This window comes from Bos indicus x Bos taurus, chromosome 23 (assembly GCF_003369695.1).
Source record: "Bos indicus x Bos taurus breed Angus x Brahman F1 hybrid chromosome 23, Bos_hybrid_MaternalHap_v2.0, whole genome shotgun sequence".
Taxonomy (NCBI): Eukaryota; Metazoa; Chordata; class Mammalia; order Artiodactyla; family Bovidae; genus Bos; species Bos indicus x Bos taurus.
Window position 1 is genome coordinate 36,043,912 of NC_040098.1, and position 23,707 is coordinate 36,067,618.

General features: G+C 38.4%; 1 protein-coding gene and 1 non-coding gene across 2 annotated transcripts; one reads left to right on the top strand and one right to left on the bottom strand.

The window, feature by feature from the left end:
• Window positions 1-3,958: 3,958 nt before the first annotated feature.
• On the bottom strand, window positions 3,959-16,322 carry LOC113881588 (placental prolactin-related protein 3-like). The gene is made up of 5 exons (XM_027524635.1): window positions 16,148-16,322; window positions 9,620-9,801; window positions 7,321-7,428; window positions 4,937-5,116; window positions 3,959-4,304 (listed from the first exon to the last, which is right to left on the bottom strand). Exons 1-5 carry the CDS (start codon window positions 16,320-16,322, stop codon window positions 4,113-4,115), a joined length of 837 nt encoding a protein of 278 aa, XP_027380436.1. The 3' UTR covers window positions 3,959-4,112.
• Window positions 11,785-11,893, top strand: LOC113882356. The gene has a single exon (XR_003508364.1). It is a non-coding gene; the product is annotated as a U6 spliceosomal RNA (small nuclear RNA).
• Window positions 16,323-23,707: the final 7,385 nt, after the last annotated feature.

The following is a 23,707-nucleotide window of genomic DNA, read 5'->3' on the forward strand; positions in this document are numbered from 1 at the left end:
AGATGATTACTTAATTGAACTCAAAATTTTATATATGCATATGAAGAGAGTTATTTACATATAATTTTATTCTTGGCCCCTTTGGTATTCTGAGAACTTTGATTGAAGCTATATATAAAAGAAATTACATTATTATTATAGTTAAACAACTGGTATAATTATGTGTGTACATTCAGAATCCATTAGTCCAGTGGCCATAAAAATGAGTATCCTCATCCCCTGGGGAAGAAACTGTTACTATTTCCATTTCTATTTATTTTTATCTCACTGTCATTTAGTTTATATTTTGTGTATATTTTTAAAATGTCATAATATATTAGAATAGCAATGCATATATAATATTTTTACATAATATAATTAGGTCACTGACAGTGTGTTGAAAAATGGAAAATAAGTTGGAGATTAGTTCTTCAGGAAACAGAAAATTATCAAAATTTGCTGCATAAAATGTTACTTAATTTGGGAGAGTTTACCAACAATTTTTTATGAAACCTTTCAACTGAAGAGAGGCAGAATGTTCAGAACATTCATGTTTGCATGAGTTTGCATACAGCCTCAGAGACGGAAACATTTCTGAAGTTGGGTCGAAGACCAAGAGACCTGCCTGGGCAGGGGAAAACTTGAATCTTGAATGCAAGAGAGAATGTTTGGTCCCCTCAGTGTGGTCTAGGTTGTTTTTCTTTAAATCACTTCCCTTTCTTCACCTTTATTTTCTAATCCCCATCCTCTGCTTTACTATTTCTTTTCCCATAGTACAGATCACCTGTTAACATACCATATAATGTACTTGGATTCATGTTTATTGCAGATTATCTCTCTTCCCCAGGCTGTAATATCAGTTCCATGAGAATAAGTGTCTGCCTGCTTAGTTTATTGATGTAAACGAAGCACCTATAAGAGTTTCTGAGTCAAGAGGAATTAAGTCAATGATCACTTGGTTAAATGACAAATAGCAGAGTACTGGGCAGGCCTATAGGTTTCAAAATTTTGTGGTTTTGATTAGCTATTGTAAATAAGCTGTTCTGCAGCTAATGTTACAAGGTTAAGTCATGTTTCTGTTTCATCAGCATAAACATAACCTACATTTGAATATAAAGTTTTAGACCTAACACGATAGCTAAAGTGCACATTTGCAAAAAAAATATGTACAAGTTGATTTGTTTTCTTCATCCAAAATAGAATTATATTTCTTTCCAAAACTTTTCCTTACATAGCTGTGTGTACATATATGTTTATATATATAATAAAATTCCATCTAGTCAAAGCTATGGTTTTTCCAGCAGTCAGTATGGATGTGAGAGCTGGACCATAAGGAAACTGAGCACTGAGGAACTGATGCTTTTCAACTGCGGTGTTGGAGAAGACTTTTTAGAGTCCCCTGGACTGCAAGGAGATCACACCAGTCAATACTAAAGGAAATGAGCCCTGAATATTCATTGAAAGGGCTGATACTGAAGCTGAAGCTCCAATAATTTTTTCCACCTGATGCAAAGAATTGACTCATTGGAAAAGACCCTGATGCTGGGAAAGGTGGATGGCAGGAGGAGAAGGAGAAGGCAGATAGGATGAGATGGTTGGATCGTATCACTGACTTGATGGACATGAGTTTGAGCAAGCTCCAGGAGATGGTGGAGGACAGGGGAGCCTGGTGACTGAACTTAACTGAAGGTATGCATATGTGTTATGTATATAACATAATGATTATATGATCATTATACATAGGTCACATTGACAAATATGCTATTTCACTTTCAGGTATCATTATACATAGATCATATTGACATATAATGCTATTTTGGTTTCAGGTGTACAATGTAATTATTTGATATATATTGCAAAATGATCACCGCAATAGATCTGGTGAACATCTGTCACTAGAAATAGTTACAATTTCCTTCTTGCGAGTCCTTGACACTTTCTCTTTGCTGCTTTTCCTTCCGTCTTTCTCTTCCTTCTCTCTTATTCATCCCCCTTTCCCTTCTACCTTTTGATTTCCCATTTTCTGTTTACTAGGAATTACTGCTGAAGCCCTAAAGATGGTACAAAACCAGCCCAGAAACATTGCTGACTTCTTAGGACAGCCAGTCAAGAGATTGGCCCTCATCCCAGTTTGTTTGGAGGCTATTGAACAAGCTGAGCAACCCTAATCCAGTCTCAGTAGAGATTCAGTCTATTTGGAGGATTTTATAATTCTGGGACCTACTAAGGCATGTTTGTAAGGCCAAATAATTAATGACAAGGATAGTTACTCTAAAAGGAAGAGAGAATGGTATCTCACTTCTCAGATAAATGTGCTTTTAAATCCAGCGTTCTGATCTACTCAGTGTCTATGTGACCAGTTGGACAATTGTCCAGAATCCCCAGGAGGTAGACAGATGCACACCAGTATATCTGCCATTCAATTGTTCAGAGTGTTTATGATACATGGGTTTCCTGTGGGTCAGCTAGTAAGCAGCTGACTGTGGGCTGCTTAATATTCTCCAGATGGTGCTTGCAGAGTGAGGGAAAAGAGAGGCTCTGGTGACTACAGTAGGTGGGGAGCTGTGGGTTCCACAACATTTCCCCTGATTAAAGTAAACTATGATGTTGGGGAAAGACTCTGATGCTGGGAGGGATTGGAGGCAGGAGGAGAAGGGGACGACAGAGGATGAGATGGCTGGATGGCATCACTGACTTGATGGACGTGAGTCTGAGTGAACTCCGGGAGTTGGTGATGGACAGGGAGGCCTGGCGTGCTGCGATTCATGGGCTCTCAAAGAGTCGGACACGACTGAGCGACTGATCTGATCTGATCTGATGATGTTGGGGATCCTCAACTTGTGAATGTCCTGGAAAATCACCAGGGAATTCACCTGGTGATTCACCTGGAAAATCACCCCTCAAGGGAAACACTTGTCAGTCAGGGGGAATTTCAGATCAGTCCATCTGGACCAAGAGAAGGCTACAACAGCACCATGTAAGTCAGTGATGTCAGAACTTTCCCATCTCATTACCATCTACTCTGATCCAACATGGCCCAAGGAATGAAGATCCAGAGAGGGAGAGAGAAGGGACCTTGCAGAAATGGACACATCTGCATTTCCTGGTAGGTCCCCTGGGCCTCAGCAGGGAAGAGGGAGACACTGAATAGGCTGAATATGAGATGGAGCTGACACTTGAATGACCTGGACTTGTGAAACCCAGAGTGATAGAATGTATGGAATGGCTGCAAGGTGATGGAGGAAATGAGGATCAGTGGAGTGTGGGTGACGACAGCCACTGCAGGAGGATGAGCCAGTTCACCTTTGTATCTACTATGGTCTCAGCCTTTGTGCCCCCAGAAATTTCATATGATGAAATCCTGATTCTCATGGTTATGGTAACCCTAGGTGGTGCCTTTGTGAGGTGATGGAGTTATAAGGATGGAGCCTCTTCAATGAGATGAGTGCTTTTATATATGAGACACACGGAGCTCCTGAGCTCTCCCGCCGTGTGAGGATACAGTAAGTAATGTGTGACCAGAAAGGACCCTGCATTACCCCACTGTGGAAATCCATTTCCATTGTTTTTAAGCCTGTGTTATAGCAATGCAGAAGGACAAAGACAGCATCCTAACAATCTTTACACAGTTCAGTAAACCTCATGCTATTTATACAAAGGTGCGAAGCACTTATATTATCTGATGTAAGACTGTGATGGGTGACAGTTCGTGGCTGGCTTTCATAAAGAATCTTGAGAATTCAGTCTTCTTGGTAGCATGACCAGAACCATGAACAATTGTCTAATTCTTTGATTCTAATAACTTGACCAGAATAGTTGGCTGTGATTCTTAAGTAGTATCTTAATGATCTTCTTTGTAATGCCAGGTTCTGCTATTTGTGACTAATTTTAATAGGCACTTCATTCTCTCAATTGTAGGGGTGGATTTTCTTTTGATTTTCAATTAAATGGAGCTAAGAAATGTTAAGAAATTGCCCTCTTAGATTTTGACATCTCTGCAGAGTCTGTGTTTATTTTTTTTAAGAGGAGACCCATTTTACATAGCATACATTAAAAAGCTATAAATTTCAAACAAGCTTGCTATGGGTTAGATCATTATGACCACCTCAGAGCTGGATGGGATGGATGTGGATTTAGCACGAGTTGCTGAGTCGGCATCCCAGGATCGTGGTGTACATGTCAACTTTACGTGAATCCCTATACAGGCACTTGAACAGCTTATAAAATTCAGAATGACGCACATCTTCATCCCTGGACTCCAGGGATGGGAGTCCACACCAGTAAATGCGAGCCTTCAACATCTTCCGCCTTACTGGAAAAATAATCTGAATACCCAAAAGATAATGACTTCTTATGTGTTTTATTAAGATTTGCTTATTTTTTTTTGCTTCTAATTATCAAATTAAGATTTGGGGAAGACATACATATATAAAAATCTCTATATATGGATTTTGAAGCCAGCCTATGAAAAAAAAATTAGGAATCTAAAATGTAGAAACATAACTCAAGATTAGTTTTAACTTGCTCTTTTCTTCCTTCCCACTCTTATCCTTTGATTTGATGAGAACAGAGAAAGAAGACAAGTGGAACTTCAATAGCAGATGTCCTGGGTTACTTTGAAGAAAATGCTGATCTTGGAAATTCTGTTCTCTAGTTCTCTTACTCTTGAAAATATTTCAACCACCTGTGCCCAGGAAGAGTGAAGCTTTTGGTGGAATTGTGTGCAATGCAGGGAAGGCTACACATGTCAAAAACTGCAGTGAAATTCTGATTCCTTTACAGTAGAATCTATCACTATGAATAACTAAGGCTCTTGCTTTATGTAGTAGCAGTCTAGAATATAGAAGTCATGAATCTTTTTCTTACAAAATGAGATAATTCCAAACACATTACGCATTACAGCGGTGACCTCTTTCATTCATGAGCAAAGCAAGAAAGCCCTCTGCAGGATGCTCACCTGGCAGAATTGCCTCTCTATGAGTGCTTGAAGTTCTAGTAGATTTTTCACACTCTCTCTGGCATTTGATTGAATAGAATCTGAGACTTCTTTCATACTCCGCAGGTCTGTGACTAGATGATACAGAGGTCTATTCCAGGAGTACAGTAACATGAGTATCCACTTACTAAGGTCTTTAATCTAACCAACCAGAAGAAATGGTCTCATTAAAATAATCATAATTCAGTGGTTTTGGTAACATGTGATCTTTGCTTAGAGCTGCTGAACTGAAAAAATTTTGGTTATTCCTATGTGCATGCAGAGATTTTTGAAGGTAGTAAAAGTTGCAAAATTATAAAATGCAAGCTATTAGTTCACACTTTGCTGAATTATTAAAAATTTAGATTATTTTAAGAACTAATTCTTCTGATGCATTCTAATTTATAACATAAAAAATTTTATTTTTTCCTCGAAATTCTACCACCACTCAGTGAGTTCTTTTACGTTTGTATATTTCCGTGAGAGAATCTAAGCATTTACGCAAGTCAGTATGTGCTGCAGTGCCTGACCCAGGAAAGAGGGATTCCACCTGTGGCCACATCATTGTCACCCAGTGATTCATTCGTATTAATGAATCAGATGAGTCCTTCGTATTGATGTTTGATTGGAGATTGTTTTATGATATTACAACAAAGGGACAATGAAAAGACATGATTTTCCTAAACAGGCTTTCTCTCCTCAGTTGATCCCAACACGAGCCCCCTGCTGACATCAGAACAGTCTGTTTTGTTGACATGTCTCCGGGCAGAAAATGGCACAGCGTTGTCTTTAGTAACAGCATCAGTGGGATTCACAGTGGAGGGTCCCCCCTAGTTCACTACTACTAGCAGAATTGAGCCTGAAAATCCCAGAGACTGAATATCTCTAGTTAATGCTTGATTTCTTTACAGCCATGAACTGTTTTTTTTTTAATTTTATTTTATTTTTAAACTTTACAATATTGTATTAGTTTTGCCAAATATCAAAATGAATCCGCCACAGGTATACCTGTGTTCCCCATCCTGAACCCTCCTCCCTCCTCCCTCCCCTACCCTCCTTCTGGGTCGTCCCAGTGCACCAGCCCCAAGCATCCAGTATCGTGCATCGAACCTGGACTGGTGACTCGTTTCATACATGATATTATACATGTTGCAATGCTATTCTCCCAAATCTCCCCACCCTCTCCCTCTCCCACAGAGTCCATAAGACTTATCTATACATCAGTGTCTCTTTTGCTGTCTCGTACACAGGGTTATTGTTACCGTCTTTCTAAATTCCATATATATGCATTAGTATACTGTATTGGTGTTTTTCTTTCTGGCTTACTTCACTCTATATAATAGGTTCCAGTTTTATCCATCTCATTAAAACTGATTCAAATGTATTCTTTTTAATGGCTGAGTAATACTACATTGTGTATATGTAACACAGCTTTCTTATCCATTCATCTGCTGATGGGCATCTAGGTTGCTTCCATGTCCTGGCTATTATAAACAGTGCTGTGATGAACATTGGGGTACACGTGTCTGGTAAAGAACAGAGAACTGAATAGGATGAGCTTAACAGAGGAAAAGAATGCTGGTATCATTAAGAAAGTTGTAGAGAGAGAAGATAGTATTATAAGGGGGGATGCATGTGAAAATATTTTAAATAATGTTAGGAGGAAGGATAATGCAGGAAATCAGAAAGGAGAGAATATAATGGTGAAAATTTGGAGTTGCCATAAATGATTGAGGCTTGATATGTAAACTGTGTTGCCATCAGAAAAGAGACAAGTGTTGTGGCCATGAGAAGGAAAGCAATGTTTTATAGGCCACTGTGGGAGAGACTTACAAATTAAGAATAAAAGGTGACAGACGAGTCATTGAGAATGACGAGTGAAGGAGGTGTTAGAGAAGTAGAAGCAGAATCAGGAGAGCCTTGAAAGGCAGATGCGGTGGCTCGGGTGGTGCAGTATAGGACTCCCACATAGGAGTCACTAGTAACAGGGAGTACTCAAAACTGGGGTGTGTTTCTTACATATTCATGAATTTTGCAATCTTATATTTTACACATGGAAGTTCCCATTAATTTCTTGTTTTCGTACAGTATAATAGCTGCAATCCTGTGTCTAATGCATTGGTTGAACTAAAGTTGTCTGCATGGACAATTTATGGATCTGTTATTTATTTGCTATTACAGATCTTTAGTCATCCCTTGATTTCACTCATGCTTCATCAAGTGCATAATATAATTTCTCTTCAATTGCTTATGGTTCCTCCACCTTTTTCTGCATGTACAGTTACCATTCCCTCTAATAATCTGAAGCCTGGTAAGCTACATACTGTCTCATTTGATTCAGTGAAAAACCCAGGTGAAAGACTCACGTTCGTCTCTAGGACTTTTTCTGGTTCTTCGGGAGTTTGGAGGGAATTGGTGTGGCAGCTCTTGATGGCATTGATATAGTACAGTTTGCCCTGGGCATATTTTATATCCTGAAAGTGATCAGGCAATTAGTTAGGGTTGTTGGGCATTCGGTAGATGAACCCATTACCAGAACATTAACATGTTTGATAGTCGTGTAATTTTTCTAACTAGCGGGCATCACAAAATTTGAAAGTCATCTTTTTCCTACTTTTTCTATTTTTTTTTCTATACATTGTCTCTATAGAAATGATTTTACATGTAACTTTTCTAAGTTCAACCTTTTCCCTTCTCTTTTTTTTTATCTGTTTTTTTTGTTTGTTTTTGTTTTGTTTTGTTTTTAGTATTTGAACCAAATATAGCACTTTTGTACCAATACTTGGTGCTTCCCAGATGACGGTAGTGGTAAAGAACATTCCTGCCAATGCAGGAGATATAAGAAGACTCAGGTTTGATCCCTAGGTGAGGAGCATCCCTTGCAAGAGGGTACAGCAGCCTACTCCAGTATTCTTGCCTGGCAAATCCCATGAACAGAGGAGCCTGTTGGATTACAGTCAGTAGGATTGCAAAGAGTTGGACACAACTGATGTGACTTAGAATGCATGCATGCACCTATATTTAACCATTTAGTCTCTTGTTTAGTGTGGGTTAGAGCAAATATATTCCCTTGCAAGGAGTTATACGGTTATGACTCTGACTTATCTCTGATCCGCACACCAAAAAGCTTAGTGTTCATCCCAGGTGCAGAATACAATGCTATTTATGGTGAGAAAATGGTACTGCAGAAAAACATGGCATAAAGTTATAGGAAATACTAAGCAATGGACTGAGAATAATAAGAGTAGAAAAATCTAGCTAACACATTGATAGAGAAAAAGTAATCTTTAGCGAAAGTTATGAACATTTAAAGAGATTACTTGGAAGATTTGGGAAAAAAATGGACAGTCAAAATGGAGTATGAAGCAAAAACTAGTGAGTAAAAAGAACTACGTGAATTTAATAGAAACCTTTAACACCGCCTTTTATTAGCTGTCTGCTCTACTGTGTGCTCCTTGATTGACTAAAAGAATCAACACACAATTTTCAAGTACCTTCTTCAGAAAGAGAATAATTGTTTCCAATTGTAAACTCTCCTTCTACTGTAGCTCTAAAGCTATTCACTTCAAATCTTAAAACAATAATTTGTAGCATTAAAAAAACTACCAGTATTCGTTTTTGTGACCGGGATTCAGCTTTGTTTAACATGTTCCATCTTCCCAGTTCACTGCAGAGCACTTCTCAGTTATTGGCTATTTACTCTGAGCCTGGAGAAGAAAGCCCAGAGAGACACTGCAGGACCAGAAAATCAACATGCTTCCTTCTCCCCAGTCCCACCTAAAAGTGCTTTGTGTCAGGTAGTACTGTGGACTGAATGTATGTTCTTCAAGTTCATGTGTTAGACACCTAACTGCCAAAGTGCTGTGTTTTGAAATGGACTGTAGCCCACCAGACTTCTCTGTCCATGGGATTTCTCAGGCAAGATTACTGGAGTGGCTTGCAGTTCCCTTCTCCAGGGAATCATCCAGACCCAGGGATAGAACCCAGGTCTCTCACATTGCGGGCAGATTCTTTACCATCTGAGCCACCAGGAAGCCCATTAAGGTTAAATCAGCCCGTAGGGTGGAACACTGATTCAATAGATTTAGTGTCTTCATGAAGCAAAACACCAGAGAATTACCTCTGTGTCTCTGTGTCTTTTCCTCTCTCTCTCTTCCCCACCCACCACCCTGTGTGAGGACACACGGAGAATCCAGCCTGAGAGGAAAGAGTTCTTACCAGAACCTCACCTTGCTGGCACCCTGATCTGGGACTTCTAGACCCCAGAACTGTAAGGAAATAAATTTCTGTTGTTTATTCCACTGAGTCTATTCTATTCTTTTATGGCATTCTTCGCTGACAAATACAAAATCATTTATTTTGGAAATTTACAAAAGAAAATGAATGAAAGGAAATTGAAAAAGTTATTGCACCTCTTAGGAATCTTTGAGATTTCCCAAAACTGATCCTTTCTTTGTAGTCCACATCTTATGAGCTGATGGCTTCTTTGACCTAGACACTGTGTTATTTGAAGTTTGGCTGATGCAGCCTTCTTGTTGAAAGGACAGTATAGCTCAGTCACTTATGCGAGGGTTCCATCTGTGAGCCTGGCAGGCTACAGTCCGTGGGGTCTCAAGAGTCAGACACGACTTAGCAACTAAACCACCACCACCACACAGTACTTACAAACTCATGGAACATTGTTCTGGAATGCTTAAGGATGTTGTGGGACAGCCTGGAGGCATTGAGTAACAGTACTGTTAGGGATTCCAGGGGGATGTCAATCACGGCAGGACGGGAGCACAGGCATGAGTTGCCTTGGCACAGTAGCAGATTTGACATGACCAGCAGCAGGAGCAGGCAGGACCCTGTTTAATTAAAAATATGAGCCATTCTGAGATGATGTAGTCACCTAAGATTATCAGATCCATCCCGTGGAGGGAAGACTTCTCTCCCTGTTGCTCTGAGCAGGAGTTGGTGCTGTAGTAGCTGGGTTGGGGAAGAAGGAGTGATTTCTGAGTCAATTTAAAAGGATGATGATATTGCACAGATAGAGAGTTGGAGAAGTAGGTTACTCCCTGTAATTTTGTATTGCTCCCAGAAGTACTTCTGTGCTCTGCAAACATTTGGCACTTAATTCTGAGCCAGAGTTTTTAGGCCATTTTTTTTTAAGACAGTTTAATGTTCTGACTCTGCAGACTCTGTGCAGCGAGGACCTGTAGGAGTTTGTAAGTTTTTCACTCTACATTGAGTAATGCTTGCATTTTAGACACTGAAATGACAAGAAAAGTTAGTTGATCTGTATGGTTTACCATCACACTGGGGTAAGAGTAAACACATGACTGACTGATCACTACTATTGAGTACAGAGAGAATACTAAGAGAAAAAGGATACTGTACTTTGGATCTGCTCGCTCACCTTAGTAACCCAAGGTGATACTTTCCCAAGAGCTTTAAAACATCTTAAAATTTGTGTTTCACAGGAACCCTGTGAGATAGACTTAATCTTCACTATGATCATCAAGTTATGGTAATGAAGAGGCAATGACTTGGAGAGGGCAAGTAATTTTCCCCAGGTCCCATTATTAGCAGATGCAGGTCACTGGGCACCAATACACTCATCTGTCCACCTCCTGATGTCACATCACACATGCCTGTGGCTCCCGGTCTGCATGTGTGTAACCAGGACCACTTCCGGAGCTCGATGACTCTGCTTAAAGAGAAAAATATTTTGCCTTTGACTGCAAAACAGCAGTGACCCTAGAACATTGGTTTTATCCACTTGTTCTGCTCTGTCTATGAAACACTCACTGTTAAAGTCTTTGGCAATTATCAGTGTGGGGGCCTGGTTCTCCTGGCTAGCCTCTCTTCTAGGCACCTTCACAGCTCTTCTACTTTTATTCATCTTTAATCCTCTCTTTACACTTGTTTCTTCGAGAAAATAGCAAATAAATCTCCAAATGGTAGTACAAGAATATTACCTGGTCAGCACCCAAGACAACATCATCGGCTCTGCAAACAAGGCCTGCCTTTCCCTGACTTTGACTCTTTAGGGACAAAATTTATCTGTCTGGTCAGGAGTACATCCTGACAACCCATGGGGCTTAGTTTTTGAATCCTCTCCAAACATCTCCTCTTTAACAGTAGAACTAGACCTTCATGCTTCCATGATGTATGTAATATTTCAGAAATTATTCCTGGCCCTACCTTTGACCAACAGAAGCATAAAAAAATAGACTCTTGCAAGCATGATTTTAGTATTACTTTTCCTGTCTGTCCTTTGTAAGAAAGCAGAATTTAAGACTGAAGTGAGCAAGAATTGAGTTTGGACAAGAGAACTGATAAAATAGAGATTTTATCCTCCTGAATGAGATCTGAACATGATTCTTTTTCCAATTTACCAAAGACTGGTAATTTAATTAAGGATAAGATATTAGCATTTACTAGGTTTTCTCTGCTCTTAGTTAGTATAAATGGGCATGGTATCTAAGAATAAAATGGTTAGTTAAAATTAGGTGATGAAAATAAAAGAAGTGGTTCTCAAAAAGAAGACATATAATTTGGAGAAATTTAGTAATATATCTCTCATCAACTAAAGAGCTTATTGTGACAGGCAAGGAGAATAATAGCTTGTATAACATAGACATATTTGTGTGCATCTATATCTGTGCATGTATACATATGCTATGCATAAATGTGTGCTTAATTCCTTCTTGGAACTTTGGACCTTATAAAATTCAATTTTATTAGAGGTGGTAAATATAGAAGAATACCCTAATTCCTAATGTAATTGATCATTTATTGGTAGATGACTAACTATATGATTTTTTTTCTATTAAAAGGTTATTCATGTGTTTGCTTTGGTAGCACATATATTAAATAGTTGGAATAATACTGAGAAGATTAGCATGGCCCCTGCCCAAGGATGACACACAAATTTGTGAAGCCTTCCATATTTTTCTGTAACAACTTCGAGGGGTGGGACGGGAAGGAAGGTGGGAAGGAGGTTCAAGAGCGGGGGGACATAGGTATACCTATGGCTGATTCATGCTGATGTTTGGCCAAAGGCAGTATAGTATTGTAAGGCAATTACGCTTCACTTAAATGTCAATAAATTTAATTATTAAAACTGTTATTGGGGATCATATAACAGGTTCAGATATCCATTATATGACTAAAGAGGATCTGACTGGAAACTGATGATGTCAATTATCATTGGTTAGTGATTCTTTAACTTTTTATAGTTGCATGAGAAAAATAAACTAACAAACACTACTGTCTGTGATTCAGTGTCATAGCAAGCTATAATCCTTGTCTGCCTTCGCTTTTAGGTGGTATAGTGCCCAAACTTTGAAACTGAGGCTGTTCCCAGAAGCGCACAGTCGTGAGTCCTGCCCAGGGTTTTTGTTCCTGATGCTGGAGGCTTCTGTTCGCTGGTCACTAAGGCCGAAAATTTCTCTCCTGAGCATTCTCTGGGTCTAACATGTGCAGAAGTCTTTATACTTTGGTCTTCTAATTTGATTCTCTTATTTTTTTGATCAGACTACCAAGTCTCTTTACGATTTATTTTTCAGACCCTTTTGTGCTTTGATCTTTCTGATGCTCATTAGTGTATTTGCTTCCATGTCTATCTCTCTGAGTAGTTTTCAGCATTTACATAAACCCTACCCTATTCTCTTACTGTCTGAATGTTGGCGTTTAGCATCAGCATATTTTATGAACTTCATTTTCCTTCTGGTGCGGTTTCTGGTACACAGTTTAAGCTGGTTGGCTCACATCTAGCTTGTTCGTGTTGTCTCCAAACAATTAGAGAACTCTGGCTTTCTTTCTAGGCAATACTCCCCTTGTTTTGTTACCATTGCTAATTTTCTGTGATTTCACTTCCTGCCTCATAAGCTTGTCTTTCTCAATCTACTGTAACTTGAGTACTATGTATCTCTATGTTGGAATTACTATTTTTTTTTTTTTTACTATTTTAAATAAATATCAACCTAGTGTACATGAGAAGTAAAGGGAATAAAATTACAATAGTATTAGGAATAATACATTCCCCAAAATTATAATCCAGTAATGCTGCCAGTTTTAAATGACTTTCTATGCATGTATTACTGAGGTCCCCTACTCATTTTTCCATACTAGGTGTTTCAATTTTGAAATAGAATGTAGGAAACAGTGGAGTGGAAAATTCTGAAAATCACCTTGGATTTTAGATGCCTCAAGATTAAGTATGTAATTATTAGTTTTTTATAGTTAGTAGGGTATTCTTAGCAAATATAGTTCAGGGTAGGATGATTGCTACTGAGTGAAGGATGTATATTGTGAAGTGCAGTCACCAAACAGGTGATTGGAGATAAAGAAAGCAATGCCAGGAAGACACAGGCTTCTGTTTTGGAAGGAAAAACTTACAGTGTCTGTCATCCACAGTCTACTCTTCAGATTTTTCAAAACACTTACTCTTCCTTTGCTCATTTAATAATTTGGGGTGTTTGATTTATTTTCATACTGAGTTTTATAAGTCTCTTATATATACTTGGATACGAAGTCCTTACCAAATATGTGATTTGCAAATATTTTTTTTTCATTCCATAGGTTGTCATTTCATTTTACTGATGGCTTCTTTTACTATGCAGAAGGTTTTGAGTTTGATGTGGTCTCACTGGTTTATTTTTGCAGTTCTTGCCTTTGCTTTTGATGACTGAGTTGTTTGAGCTGCTTGTATTTTGGAAAGCAATCTTTTATCAGTTGTTTTATTTGCTATTATCTTCTGCCATTCTTACGAAAACGCATAGATTGGCTGAATGGATACAAAAACAAGGCCCATATATATGCTGTCTACAAGAGACCCACTTCAGTCCTAGAGACACATACAGACTGAAAGTGAGAGGATGGAAAAAGATATTCCATGCAAATGGGAAAAAAAAGAAAGCCGGATTGGCAATTCTCATATCAGAAAAAATAAACCTTAAAATCAAAACTATTATAAGAGATAAAGAAGGACACTACCAAGTGATCAAAGGATCAGTCCAAGAAAAAGACATAACAATTTTAACTATTTATCTACCCAACATAAGAGCACCTCAATACATAAGGTAAACACTAACTGACACAAAAGGGGAAATTGACCGTAACACAATAATGGTAGGCAAGTTGACACCACACCTACACCAATGGACAGGTCAACAGAACAGAAAATTAATAAGGAAACATAAGCTTAAAAGGAAATATTAGAGCAAACAGACCTAACTGATATCTTCTGCACATTCCATCCAAATGCAGAAGGATAGACTTTCTTCTCAAGTGCACATAGAACATTATCTTCATCTTGGGTCAGAATCAAACCTCAGTAAATTTAAGGAAATTGAAATTATTTCAAGCATTTTCTCTGACCCCAAGACTATGAGACTAGATATCAATTATAGGAGAAAAAAACACATTAACAAACACAAACACATGGTGATTAAACAACACATTTCTAAATAGTGAGCAGGTTACTGAAGAAATAAGGGATATCAACATTCATAGAAACAAAGAACAATGAAAACACGATGATCTAAAACCTAGAGGATGCAACAAAAGCAGTTCTAAGAGGGAAGTTTATAGCAATACAAATGCTACCTCAAGAAACACATTGAATTGAAAACCTAGCTTCATGTATCTTTAATTCTTTTTAAACTTCTCTTACCATGTCTTAAAGGTTTTGTATAAAATCTTTCAACACCTTGCTTAAGTTTATTTCTAAGTGTTTTATATTTTTTTGGTGCAATAGTAAATGGGATTGTTTTCTTTATTCCATTTTGTAATAGTTTGTTGTTGATATATAGGTAGACAACTGAGTTTCGTATATTGGAATACAGTAAACATAATGTATGCTACATAGATGATCAAGAGGTATATGACAAGATACTCAGCATCACTAATAATCAAACAAAATGCAGATCAAAAGCACAAGAGATATCACCACATACCCGTTTGAAAGGCTAGTACCAAAAATGTAAAAAATGACAAATGTTATTGAGGATGTGGAGAAAAAGGAGTGCTTATGCACTGTTGGTAGGGATGGATACCGATGCAACTCCCTTGGAAACCTACTGTGGAGGTTCGTCAAGAAATTTAAAAGAACTGTTATGTGATGCATTATCCCACTTCTGGATATATAGTCAAAGGAAATGAAATCATTGTCTCAAAGAGAGATCTATTCCCATGTTCATTGCAGCATTATTCACAGTAGCCTTGTTATAGAAACAACAATCTTTCAACAGGTGAATGGATTAAAACAATGTGATGTGACAAATATAGGTAAATATTATTTAGCCATTAGAAAAAGAAAGAAATCCTTCTATTTGTGGCAACATGGATGAAACTGGAGGGCATTATGTTAAGTGAACTAAGTCAGAGAAAGACAAATACCATAGGCCTCAAGTATAAGGAGTTCCAAAAAAAACAAAAGATGGAACTCAGAGTAGAAAAATGATTGCCAAAGACTGGAGGGTAGGACAAATAGGGAGATATTTTTAAAGGTTAAATATTTTCATGTATAAAAAATTAATGTCTGAGGATCTAAGTTTGAGCTTCATGATCTAATCATGAGATCTAATCATGAGATTGAACAAGCTCTGGGAGTTGATTATAGACAGGGAAGCCTGTGCTGCCACAGTCCCTGGGGTCACAAAGAGTCAGACACCACTGAATGACTGACTGAACTGAAGAGAGTGGAACTTACCTGTGTTCTCCTCAAAAAGCAAAAGTTAAACATGTGTGGTGATGACAGTGTTACTTAATAGAAAAGGCATCTCATTTCTAATCCATGCACAAATGGGGGTGGACAAGATAACGGAGGGGTAGGTGGAAGTGGGGTACACCTCTCTCCACTGATGCATCAAGAATGTCTAAAGATGCAGCAGTTCTCACAGAAGACCAGGTGAATCCTGGCAGGACTCCCTGACTACTGAGAAGGAACATCCGGATCCACACAGAACTTGGTAGGACAAAGGAAAGAAGGGACAAGGAGGAAGGGGAAAGAAGGAGCAGAGCAAGTGGGACCAGCCTGCACCTGGGGATGAGGGAGCTGAAGTGCAGGGGAGAGATCCCCGCGTCCATGGCCATCCACTGGGACAGGGGAGGCATTTGAAGCAGTTGGGGAGTGAACTCACTACTCTGTGACAGTCTCAATGGAGTGAGAACCACATAGACAAGCCATGCTGCAGCCTTTCATACCTCGGACAGGGTTGTAAGTCCACTGGTGTGCATGGAAGCTGGGAGCTGGAGCCATGGGGATTGTGGAATGACCCCAGGGTGAGGACGCCTGTTGACCATAGGGAGTCAGCCCAATGGGATGGGATGGAGGAAATCTGCTACATGGAATGCTTCTTAAAGAAAACCTTGAGGACATAACAGTAGGGTTCCACTGCCTGTGGAGTAGAGCTATCTCTTTCTCCATGCTGGTACCTGCAGGTTGAGCAATAGAGAAAGACTTCAGTGAGGGTGGTCCTTGAGTGCCTGATGCACTAATCAATGGAGAACTTTGAATGTCTATATACTCTACCCAACCCTATTCTCCATCTAAATTTTGGGTTTTAGCATCGTAATGTTTTCATGAGCTTAAATTTCTTCTGGTAGAGTTTCTGGTTTCCAAATTAAGCTAATTCCTCACATCTGGCTCATTCTTGGTATTTCAAGAAACTTTGAGAACCTTCCTTCATCTCAAGGCAAAACTGCACTTTTCGTTACTGCCATCGCTGACTTCCCATACTTTGACTTCTTGCCTTATATATTCTATGTTTTTCTCTATTCACTATAACTTTAGTAGTATGTGTCCCTATGTTGCTATTAATATTTATAATTAATTATTATCCTGATGCTGTAGAGAACCAAAAGGACTACAGTTACAACAGTAGTAATAAATTACCCTGAAATTATAATCCATTAATTCTCCCATTTAAAACTGATTTTCTATCTATGTATGATTGAGGTCATTTTCCTTACTAGGTGGCTCAATTTTGAAATGAAACATAGAAAACAATGGAGTGGTAAACTCTGGAAATTACCTTCCTTTTGATATGCCTCATTCTTAAGTATGCAAATATTAGTTTGTTTTTTCCCCAGTGGGGGTCTTCTTAGTACATACTATAGCTCACTGTGGGGTGATTGCTATTGACTGAAGAATATACACATTGAACTGTAATTGTCAAACAAGTGAGTGGAGATGAAGAAAGTAATCCCAGGAAGGCACAGGCTTTTGTTTTTCTAGAAGGAAAACCTTGCTGTGTCTCTCATCTATAGTCTAATCTTCAGATTTATTGAAACTCTTACTTTTATTATGCTCCATTAAAAATTTGGATTATTTGGGGGTTTTTTGCCCTTGAGTTGAATGTCTCATGTATTTTTGGATGTTAACCCTTATCAAATATATGATTTAGAATGTCTTCTGTCAATCTGTAAGTTGCCATTTGATTTTGTTGACATTCCTTTGTTTGGAGTTGGAGATGGTCCCACTACTTTGTTTTTGCAGTTGTTGCCTTTGCTTCTGGTGTGAAACCCAAAAACTCGTTGCAAAAACCGATGGCAAGATTACCTCAATGTCTTCTTCTGGGGGTTTAATCGCTTTAAGTCTTATGTTCAAATTTTTAATCCCTTTTTAGTTGATTTTTGTGTATGGTAAAAGACAGGGGCACAGTTTCATTTTTTCAAAAGACTATCCAGTTTTCCCAGTGCCATTTTGAAAAGCTTGTCCTTTCCCCACTGGATATTCTTGGCTCCTTTTTCATAAGCTAACTGACAATATATGGTTGTGATTTCTTTCTAGCTTCTCTGTTCTGTTTTGTTTATCAATATGTCTGTTTTTGTGCCAGAAGCCAATCATTCTGTTTTGATTACTATAGCTTTCTAATACAATTTGAAATCAGAAACCCTAGTCTCAAAATTTGTTCTTCATTCCCAAGATCACTTTCACTCTTTGGTGTTTTGTGATTTAATACAGCAGAATAGACCAAGAAGAGATGGGAAAAGGACACAGAACAACTATACAAAAAAATATCTTAATGACCCAGATAATCACAATGGTGTAGTTTCTCACTCAGAGCCAGACAATCTGGAATGTGAAGTCAAGTGGTTCTTAAGAAGCACAGCTGCCCATAAAGCTAGTGGAGGTGATAGAATGCCAGCAAAGCTATTCAAAATCCTAAAAGATGATGTTGTTAAAGTGCTCCGCTCAATATGTTAGAAAATTTGGAAAAGCCAGCAGGGGCCAGAGGACTGGAAAACGTCAATCCTCATCCCAATTCCCAAGAAGCACAGTACTAAAGAATGTTCAAGCCACTGAATAGTTGAATTCATCTCCCATGCTAGTAAGGTTATGCTCCATTCCTCCAGGCTAGGCTTCAGCATTATGTGAACCTAGAACTTCCAGATGTTCAAGCTGCGTTTAGAAAAGTCAGAGGAACCAGAGGTCAAATTGCCAACAGTTGCTGGAACATAGAGAAAGTAAGGGAATTCCAGAAAAACATCTGCTCCATTGACCTCACCAAACTGTGGATCTCAACAACTTGGAAAATTTTTATGGATATGGGAATACCAGAACAACCTTACCTGTCTTCTGAGAAAGCTGTATGCAGTTCAAAAAGCAACAGTTAGAGGCAGACAAGGAAAAATAAACTGGTTCAAAATTAGTGAAGGAGTTCATGAAGGCTGAATATTGTCACCCTGCTGATTTAACTTATAAGCAGCGCATGTCATGCAAAATGCTGGACTGGATGAGTCCTAAAAGCTGGAATCAACATTGCTGGGAGAAATGTCAGCAACCTCAGATGTGTGAATGATAGCACTCTAATGGCAGAAAGTGAAGAGGAACTAAAGAGCCTCTTGATGAGGGTGAAAGAGAGTGAAAAAGCTGGCTTAAAACTCAATATCAAAAAAGCTAAGATCATTGTATCTGGTCCCATCATTTACATGGCAAATAGAAGGGGAAAAGGTGGAAGCAGTGACAGATTTCCTCTTCCTGGGCTCTAAAATCACTGTGGATGGTGACTGCAGCCACGAAATTCGAAGACGATTGCTTCTTGGCAGGAAAGCTCTGACAAACCTAGACAGTGTGTTAAAAGCAAAGACATCACTTTGCCGACAGAGGTCTGTATAGTCAAGGCTGTGCTCTTTCCAGTAGTCATGTCCACATGTAAGAGCTGGACAGACAATAAAGAAGGCAGAGTGCTGAAGAACTGATGTTTTTGAACTGCGGTGCTGTAGAAGACTCTTGAGAGTCCCTGTGCACCAAGGAGATCAAACCAGTCAATCTTAAAGGAAATCAACCCCATTTACTCTTCAGAAGGACTGATGCTGAAGCTGAAGCTCCAATATTTTGGCCGACTAATGTGAATAGCTGACTCATTGGAAAAGACCCTGATGCTGGGAAAGATTGAAGGCAGAAGAAAAAGAGGGTGACAGAGGATGAGATCGTTGAATAGCATCACCAATTCAATGGGCATGAACTTGGGCAAATTCTAGGAGATGGTAAGGGACAGGGAAGTCTGGCGTGTTGCAGTCTGTGGAGTCACAAAGAGTCAGACATGACCTGGCAACTGAAAAACAACAACAGTTTTATACAAGTTGTAGAATTTTCTTTTCTGTTTTGTGAAAAATGCCTTGGAATTTTGAAAGTTACTGCAATGAATGAGTAGATAGCTTTGGGTAGTACAGATGTATTAACAATATTAATTCTTCCTGTTAATAAATATGAAATATGTTTCCTTTTGTGTCTTTATACATTTCTTTCATAAGTGTCTTGAATGTTTTCATACATAGATCTTTCAACACCTTGCTTAAATATATTTCTAAATATTTTATTTTTTGATGCAATTGTAAATGGAATTATTTTTATTTCTGTAATTTGTTTTGGTGTATGGATAGGTAACTGAGTTTTATATATGCAAATACAATTTACAAATTCATGCTATTTTTTAAGAGTAGACAATTTTCCCCCCAAATAAGACATACAAAATGCCCAAGAAGTATATCACAAGATGCTCAACATCACTATCAGGGAAGTGAAATCAAAAGTACAACATACACCACCTCATTCCTGTTTAAATGGCTTTTACCAAAAAGTAAGAAGTAAGTGTGGTTGAGGATGTGTAGAAAATGGAGGTCTTAATGGATTATTGGTAGGAATGCATATTGGTGCAACTTCCATGGAATACCTTCTGTAAGTATCTCATGAAATTTCACAAGGAACGGTTATGCGGCCATTAATCCCACTTCTGGATATATATTCATTTCTGCATATATATTCAAAGGAAATGAAATAATTATCTCAAAGGAAATCCATACTCCCATGTTCATTGCATCAATATTCACAGTAGCCTAGAAACAACCTATTATGGGAACAATCTAAGTATCTGTCAGCAGGTGAAGAGATTAAAGCAATGCAATGTGATATATATATATATGTATATATATATAAAACTTTAGGCTTATCTTGTTGCCCTAAATCTCTTCTTTTCAGAGTAAAATGTGAATAAAAAACCTGAAAATCCCACACAAAACCTTCAAATCAAAAGAGAATTTTAACGTTCCTCTTTCATTATCTTAAAAATGTTCAACAAATATAAATACAAAGATATCAATATATTCATACAGATATACATAAAGTTTAGCTGAACGATCTTCTAACAAAGATGTCATTAACTTTAGTGTGGAAGGTCTCTGAGTGTGTTATGATGACCAGTCACTGAAAGGTTTGACATTTTTCATGGGACTGAAATATATATATTTTCTTCTGGACACTTCAGATCATAAAGCCTTTGTGGGGCTACACGCTAAAACTGAGAAACTTGCTCTTGTTTTGCTATCACCACCTCTGATTTTTGAACCTCTGGGGATGTCTTATAAACAAAAGTCTCATCTGAAATGGCTGCTGTTAAAATGTCCATGCATTGCATTTGGAAAGATACTTTTATTGTTTGTTACCATAATAGCTGGAATTTTCAACTACTTTTCCATTCTGTAGGAAGTTTTACATTTTAAAATGTGGGTGTTTGTATTAAAGTTATAGGGACCATAGCCAGTCCAGGTTCAATGCACGATACTGGATGCTTGGGGCTGGTGCACTGGGACAACCCAGAGGGATGGTATGGGGAGGGAGGAGGGAGGAGGGTTCAGGATGGGGAACACATGTATACCTGTGGCAGATTCATTGTGATATATGGCAAAATCAATACAATATTGTAAAGTTAAATAAAATTAAATTAAAAAAATAAAGTTATAGGGACTTTGCATAAGAGTTTTTATCTCTCCTTTTTTTTTTTGTTTCATACATGATATTTTACATGTTTCAATGCCATTCTTTAAAAATTAATGCTTTGATCAAATTTTAGAACTGGAAAATAGGATTGGGGTGACTTGATTTCTCTCATCCTTTTGCTTGATTACAGAGTGGGAACCACATCTGAGGGTGACCATTCTGCTCCTTATACAATTCCTGGGAAGTCAGTCCACAGTCTCCTTTAATGACCCACCCCAGGACTCAACAACCCAGATTGTTGAAATTTCCTATTATATATACCTTGAAGCTTGAAGTCATTCCATGTTTTGTTTTCCATTTTCCATGGAATTTGAAACCTCTCTAGGCTAATAATTCCTAATAAACTTTGGTGTGATTATTAAATGATCTTAAGCATAATTTTCTAAGGGTAAGCCATCTTCAGCATTTAGCATTTCTCATGTCTTCCTTTCCACTCTATATTTTCTACATTTTGGCATATGAATAAATAATCATGATTGAAATTGTTTCAAAGTTCATAATTTACAAAGCAATGTTTATATCCATGCTGGTCTTAGTCTCATTGTGATAAACAAGTAGACAAGGGTTTCATGCACATAAGGAAGAAAGAAATCTGGGAAGCAAGGAAGGAAGTTAAGGTGATGTGTAATGAAGGGTTGAATAGAGCCGGAAGTGGATGTAAGAACATGAAATAATGGGATGCTTATGTATTTCAATGGCCAAACTATGTAAGATAGATGGGTCTGCCAAGAACAGTTGCCCTTTTCTGATTCGCTAATTTTTGTAGCAAAATCAAAGCCTCATATTTTTTGCAGACTCTTGCCTGATTGAATCCCATCCTGACAAAGTTGGCACACAGATGCTCCACACACAGGTGTGTACACAGACCTTGACAAGTGAAATGAGCCAATTTGCATTCTGTCTACCAATGGCTCTTTGGTCTGCCCCTCTTTCCCTTCAATTTTCTGTACTCTTCCTGTATGTTCTACCTGGTAGGATGTGGGAAATGGGTAGCTCAAACACACACATTAAAAGTTGTAGGGATAAAGTTGACTCCATTACAAATTACAGTTACACTGCTGGTTCAGCAGTAAAGAACCCACCTGCCAACGCAGGGGACCCGGGTTCGATTTCCTGAGTGGTGAAGATCCCCTGGACAAGGAAATGGCAACCCATTCCGTATTCATGCCAGGGAAATCCCATGGACAGAGGAGCCTGGTTGGTTATGGTCCAAGGGGTTGCAAAAGAATCAGACACAAATTAGTGACTAATAACAAAATCAGGGAAGTCTTTCCCCCATCATTCCCTCTTTCTGGCCACTGCTGAATATGATTTAAAAACTGGAGATTTGGAGTTGTAATTGAAAATCAGAAACATATATTACTTTTCCATTTGAAGGAGGAATCTGTAAACTCAGTCCATGAATGTTTAAAATCTTAGAACTTCATTAAGTTGTGATGACTACAGTGAGACAGTCAAGGCTGAGAAATAGAAGCTCAGCCTTCTCTCCCCAGCGAGACAGCTGCCAGATGACACTGTGCTCTGAGCTTACTCTCTTGGCCTCTGTTCTGCTTGTCTCCTGCATATAGAGCAGGAAAACTTAAAAAGCTATTAGGGTTTGGGGGGCTCAGATAGTCAATGGCAAACATTTTCCTGAATCCCACAAAGAAAACAATTTTTTTTTAAACTGTAAGGAAAGATTTATGGACCTTCAGGTTTATAAAACCATCTGGTGCTTTATAGTTTGCAGACTGGTTGCTTTGAGAGTTCAAAGCTTGGGCTGACCACACCACTATTGTTACCACTCCCTCCTTCTTGAATAGTTCAATTTAGTTTCTATAACGATACCTAAGAGTCTAGTCTTTTAAACTTATTGGACAACTTGTAAAAGTCAGGATTTAAGAAAATGTACCTGTTGCTTTTTAAGGGCACTTTTACTGTTTGACCCTTGCTGAATTAAGGAGTCCAGTTGGTGACCTCTGAGTTTCCACTTAGCTTAGCTTCCTTGTGGAAGCATTGTGTAATTTGGGTTTTGTTATAGCAGTTGGTGACTTTGACCCTTCTCAGTAAAGTGTTTAGGCTGAGGAGGACTGAAAAGAGCTTTCTGATGGGATATTTCCAACCTCTTTCAAGCTAGTCTTCCCCTCAGCATAGCAAACCCTTATATAGAAATGGTTTTCAGCCTCTATAGAGTGTTCTGGTGGAGCAGCTCAGATCAAAGGCTTGATATTTGAAAAATGTACATTCACATTGCAGAGCAAAAAAAAAAAAATGTTATGCAAGTCAATAATATCACTTCAGAGTGACTCAAGTATGTTCTCAATTTCAAAAGAAAATGGAGAAAATGGGAACAGGTGTATAAATATTCTCTGCCTAATTCTATTTGTAACTGAGCTGAAATCTCAACTATCCCTTTACTGCTAGTGATAGGTCCCCAAGGACTCTGGGTGTAGGGCAATCTGCTTATTAATTGCCTGTACCTGTGATAATCTTGTACACTTAGA

Coding starts and splice junctions, on each gene's coding strand:
- LOC113881588 (XM_027524635.1), bottom strand. CDS start 16,322: ATGTCCTCAAGGTTTTCTTTAAGAAGCATTCCATGTAGCAGATTTCCT. Junction 7,429..9,619: donor GAACAATGTTCCATGAGTTT/GTAAGTACTGTG, acceptor GATCACTTTCAG/GATATAAAATATGCCCAGGG. Junction 5,117..7,320: donor AAAAAGTCCTAGAGACGAAC/GTGAGTCTTTCA, acceptor CTGGTTGGTTAG/ATTAAAGACCTTAGTAAGTG.